Source organism: Ipomoea triloba, chromosome 13 (genome assembly GCF_003576645.1).
Source record: "Ipomoea triloba cultivar NCNSP0323 chromosome 13, ASM357664v1".
Classification (NCBI taxonomy): Eukaryota; Viridiplantae; Streptophyta; class Magnoliopsida; order Solanales; family Convolvulaceae; genus Ipomoea; species Ipomoea triloba.
In genome coordinates this window covers 18153872-18159300 of record NC_044928.1, presented here as the reverse complement: position 1 = coordinate 18159300, position 5429 = coordinate 18153872, and the positions used below count along the sequence as shown (strand labels likewise).

At 41.7% G+C, this 5429-nt stretch overlaps 2 protein-coding genes across 2 annotated transcripts; both read left to right on the top strand.

Annotated features, from left to right (window-relative positions):
• Window positions 1-418: 418 nt before the first annotated feature.
• Window positions 419-2105, top strand: LOC116001300. The gene is made up of 2 exons (XM_031241184.1): window positions 419-767; window positions 874-2105. The coding sequence occupies exons 1-2, from the start codon at window positions 419-421 to the stop codon at window positions 2103-2105; spliced, it is 1581 nt and encodes a 526-aa protein (XP_031097044.1).
• Window positions 2106-3014: 909 nt separating this feature from the next.
• On the top strand, window positions 3015-4701 carry LOC116001299. The gene is made up of 2 exons (XM_031241183.1): window positions 3015-3363; window positions 3470-4701. Exons 1-2 carry the CDS (start codon window positions 3015-3017, stop codon window positions 4699-4701), a joined length of 1581 nt encoding a protein of 526 aa, XP_031097043.1.
• Window positions 4702-5429: the final 728 nt, after the last annotated feature.

Below are 5429 nucleotides of genomic sequence, written 5' to 3'. Positions count from 1 at the left end.
GGCCGAGGTTATTTTAACGACTTGGGCTATTTAGTCGACTATCACCCTACCCTCACCTCCAAAGAGCTCCAACTTATGAGGTCATTGATGGGGCCTTCTACTATCATCTTGGCCATCTGGGAATAGTATATCTCTAACCCTCCCCTAGTGGTTATATTGGTATTCACTACCGGTCGATTTGGTACGGATTCTAGTTGTCTCTCCATCCCTTCCTTACTACTTTCTTCCACTACTTTTATTAGAGCATATAGAAAAAGGGTAGTAATGTAATAGCACTTACCATTTCAGTTGTAATAGTCTTTCCCGCTCATATCTAGTGCATATATGCTTGCGTCTTCTCCATTGTAACAGAACAAGAAAGAACCACCTGCTATCCATTGGATAACAGCTTCTGCTTTCCCTTCTTTTCTCACTCAATATGGTATCAGAGCAACGACGGGGCTCCTATGTCGCCGCCGTCGCCGGTGGCGGAGAATCCAGCCAAGGAGCTCAAACCGCGTCGCCTATCAACCGATCACCAGCACGATCGTCTTCCACCACAGTTTCGCAGAGGAACCTACATGCTCAGAATCAAAGAAACTACAACACCGAAAAACTTGAATATCCTTTGTTTCTGAGTTCCAACGACAATCCGAGTGCGGTCCTAGTCACTCCGCCTCTCTCAGGAAGCTCGAATTACAGTTCATGGTCAAATTCCATGCAAATAGCCTTGGAGATTAAGAATAAATGGGGCTTCATTAACGGCAACATTTCCACACCAGATCTACGTCATCCACACTACGCTGCCTAGAGGAGATGTAATTTGATGATTTGTTCTTGGATCTTCAAGTCTGTCCAGCCGGCAATAGCACAGTGTGATACACATCCACAAAGCCAAAGGAGTATGGGAGGATCTGGAAAGGAGATTTTCGCAGCAGGATGCTCAGCGCAGTTCCGTCCTTCAGAATGATATTAACAATCTCAAGCAAGGCAGTCTCCCTGTGAACGAATACTACACTAGAGCCCGAACCCTGTGGGAGGAGATGAATGCACTGAGGCTAATTCCGATATGCAGATGCGAGCCTCGCTGCTCATGTGAATTGACTGATCAAATAAGAAAGGAGCGTGACACAGATCAGGTAATCCGCTTCCTTCAAGGTTTAAATGAAGAATATAATAGCCTGAAATCAAATGTCCTTGTGCTTGAACCCTTACCGGAAGTTTACAAAGTCTTCGTAATGGCTGAAAAGCAAGAAAGGCAAAACAGTTTGACAAATATGAATCTAGGTAGCCTTGATTTTAGTCATGCTAATGCTGTAAATATTCAAGGCAACCAGATTATCAATGCTGATGAGGCTGTGAGTATTGCTGCCGTGAACACATATAATGGAAGGCACAATTATAACAATAAGGGAGCTAGATGCACACACTGCGGAATGACCGGGCATACTGTAGACAAGTGTTATAAGAAACACGGCTACCCTCCAGGATGGGTATCCGGATACAAATCCAAAGGAAAGAAGCAACTCACGGCAGGGACTAATGTCAATGACTTGGGAATCTCTGAAGAACAACTACGAAAAATCATCTCAGTTCTCCAACCACAATCTGGACAGACATCTTCATCTGCTCATAACACCACTGATGCTGTTTCATTGGCTTCTAACTTCAGTCCTATAAATGAAGGCAAGTGCTCTATATCTCATGTTAATTCAATCGCTATGTGTTCAAATACGTGGATTCTTGATTCAGGGGCCACTAATCACATAGCATGCTCTTTGAAATTCTTTGATGATTATCGAGAAGCTAGAGATATTGAAGTGAATCTACCTAACGGGGAGTGTATTCCTGTCAAGCATGTAGGAAATATCAGACTTAACAGTGGCATATGGTTAAAAGAAGTGTTGCATATCCCCCTATTCAAGTTTAATATAGTGTCAGTAAGTAGATTGCTTCAAGAAGAATCTCACCGGTTAATCTTTATGTCTGATCAGTGCATGATACAGAAGACTCATGGGCTGACAACTGGTTTAGCTAAACATGAACAAGGGCTGTACATGCTGTTGGAGCCACCCAAGAAGAGAGCAAAAAGCTATGCTGTGCCATGCATTACTTCTGAAATTTAGCACCAAAGGCTAGGCCATTTTCCTGCAAACAAGTTTCATTTGTTGAATAATGTTGATATTGCAAATAATAAGACTTTGGCTTGTGATATATGTCATTTTGCAAAACAGAAAAGAAATCCTTTTCCAGTTAGCACCTCTGTCTCAAATGCATGTTTTGATTTAATACACATTGACGTTTGGGGACCCTTTCAAGTTAGCTCAATCAAGGGAGATCACTACTTTTTAACCATTGTAGATGATCATTCAAGATTTGTTTGGTTACGCTTAATGAAGAATAAGTCACAAGCAAGGCAGTATATCAAAAACTTCTATGCTTATGTGTTCACACAGTTTGATGCAAAGATTAAAATCATCCGTAGTGACAACGGCTATGAATTCTTAATNTATATATATATATATATATATATATATATATATATATATATATATAAACCATAAATCCAACCCCAATTTATTCTTCTTCTGCCCTTCCAGAAGATCATCTCACTCGAGGCCGAGGTTATTTTAACGACTTGGGCTATTTAGTCGACTATCACCCTACCCTCACCTCCAAAGAGCTCCAACTTATGAGGTCATTGATGGGGCCTTCTACTATCATCTTGGCCATCTGGGAATAGTATATCTCTAACCCTCCCCTAGTGGTTATATTGGTATTCACTACCGGTCGATTTGGTACGGATTCTAGTTGTCTCTCCATCCCTTCCTTACTACTTTCTTCCACTACTTTTATTAGAGCATATAGAAAAAGGGTAGTAATGTAATAGCACTTACCATTTCAGTTGTAATAGTCTTTCCCGCTCATATCTAGTGCATATATGCTTGCGTCTTCTCCATTGTAACAGAACAAGAAAGAACCACCTGCTATCCATTGGATAACAGCTTCTGCTTTCCCTTCTTTTCTCACTCAATATGGTATCAGAGCAACGACGGGGCTCCTATGTCGCCGCCGTCGCCGGTGGCGGAGAATCCAGCCAAGGAGCTCAAACCGCGTCGCCTATCAACCGATCACCAGCACGATCGTCTTCCACCACAGTTTCGCAGAGGAACCTACATGCTCAGAATCAAAGAAACTACAACACCGAAAAACTTGAATATCCTTTGTTTCTGAGTTCCAACGACAATCCGAGTGCGGTCCTAGTCACTCCGCCTCTCTCAGGAAGCTCGAATTACAGTTCATGGTCAAATTCCATGCAAATAGCCTTGGAGATTAAGAATAAATGGGGCTTCATTAACGGCAACATTTCCACACCAGATCTACGTCATCCACACTACGCTGCCTAGAGGAGATGTAATTTGATGATTTGTTCTTGGATCTTCAAGTCTGTCCAGCCGGCAATAGCACAGTGTGATACACATCCACAAAGCCAAAGGAGTATGGGAGGATCTGGAAAGGAGATTTTCGCAGCAGGATGCTCAGCGCAGTTCCGTCCTTCAGAATGATATTAACAATCTCAAGCAAGGCAGTCTCCCTGTGAACGAATACTACACTAGAGCCCGAACCCTGTGGGAGGAGATGAATGCACTGAGGCTAATTCCGATATGCAGATGCGAGCCTCGCTGCTCATGTGAATTGACTGATCAAATAAGAAAGGAGCGTGACACAGATCAGGTAATCCGCTTCCTTCAAGGTTTAAATGAAGAATATAATAGCCTGAAATCAAATGTCCTTGTGCTTGAACCCTTACCGGAAGTTTACAAAGTCTTCGTAATGGCTGAAAAGCAAGAAAGGCAAAACAGTTTGACAAATATGAATCTAGGTAGCCTTGATTTTAGTCATGCTAATGCTGTAAATATTCAAGGCAACCAGATTATCAATGCTGATGAGGCTGTGAGTATTGCTGCCGTGAACACATATAATGGAAGGCACAATTATAACAATAAGGGAGCTAGATGCACACACTGCGGAATGACCGGGCATACTGTAGACAAGTGTTATAAGAAACACGGCTACCCTCCAGGATGGGTATCCGGATACAAATCCAAAGGAAAGAAGCAACTCACGGCAGGGACTAATGTCAATGACTTGGGAATCTCTGAAGAACAACTACGAAAAATCATCTCAGTTCTCCAACCACAATCTGGACAGACATCTTCATCTGCTCATAACACCACTGATGCTGTTTCATTGGCTTCTAACTTCAGTCCTATAAATGAAGGCAAGTGCTCTATATCTCATGTTAATTCAATCGCTATGTGTTCAAATACGTGGATTCTTGATTCAGGGGCCACTAATCACATAGCATGCTCTTTGAAATTCTTTGATGATTATCGAGAAGCTAGAGATATTGAAGTGAATCTACCTAACGGGGAGTGTATTCCTGTCAAGCATGTAGGAAATATCAGACTTAACAGTGGCATATGGTTAAAAGAAGTGTTGCATATCCCCCTATTCAAGTTTAATATAGTGTCAGTAAGTAGATTGCTTCAAGAAGAATCTCACCGGTTAATCTTTATGTCTGATCAGTGCATGATACAGAAGACTCATGGGCTGACAACTGGTTTAGCTAAACATGAACAAGGGCTGTACATGCTGTTGGAGCCACCCAAGAAGAGAGCAAAAAGCTATGCTGTGCCATGCATTACTTCTGAAATTTAGCACCAAAGGCTAGGCCATTTTCCTGCAAACAAGTTTCATTTGTTGAATAATGTTGATATTGCAAATAATAAGACTTTGGCTTGTGATATATGTCATTTTGCAAAACAGAAAAGAAATCCTTTTCCAGTTAGCACCTCTGTCTCAAATGCATGTTTTGATTTAATACACATTGACGTTTGGGGACCCTTTCAAGTTAGCTCAATCAAGGGAGATCACTACTTTTTAACCATTGTAGATGATCATTCAAGATTTGTTTGGTTACGCTTAATGAAGAATAAGTCACAAGCAAGGCAGTATATCAAAAACTTCTATGCTTATGTGTTCACACAGTTTGATGCAAAGATTAAAATCATCCGTAGTGACAACGGCTATGAATTCTTAATGGAAGATTACTATGCAGAAAAGGGTATTATACATCAAAGGTCCTGCGTCTCTACACCAGTCTCTACACCACAACAGAATGCTATAGTCGAGCGAAAACACCAACATATATTGAATGTCGCCCGGGCTTTTAGGTTTCAATCCCACTTACCGCGTGAGTTCTGGGGACAGTGCGTCTTACACGCTGTTTTCCTTATCAACAGGCTACCTTCGCCGGTTATCAATGGCTTGACTCCTTACCAGAAACTATACAACAAACCCCCAAACATTGACAATCTGAGAGTGTTTGGATGTTTGTGTTATGCAGCTACTTTGCCTCACGCTAGGCATAAAATGGCTCCCAGAGG

Coding starts and splice junctions, on each gene's coding strand:
- LOC116001300 (XM_031241184.1), top strand. CDS start 419: ATGGTATCAGAGCAACGACGGGGCTCCTATGTCGCCGCCGTCGCCGGT. Junction 768..873: donor CATTTCCACACCAGATCTAC/GTCATCCACACT, acceptor ACATCCACAAAG/CCAAAGGAGTATGGGAGGAT.
- LOC116001299 (XM_031241183.1), top strand. CDS start 3,015: ATGGTATCAGAGCAACGACGGGGCTCCTATGTCGCCGCCGTCGCCGGT. Junction 3,364..3,469: donor CATTTCCACACCAGATCTAC/GTCATCCACACT, acceptor ACATCCACAAAG/CCAAAGGAGTATGGGAGGAT.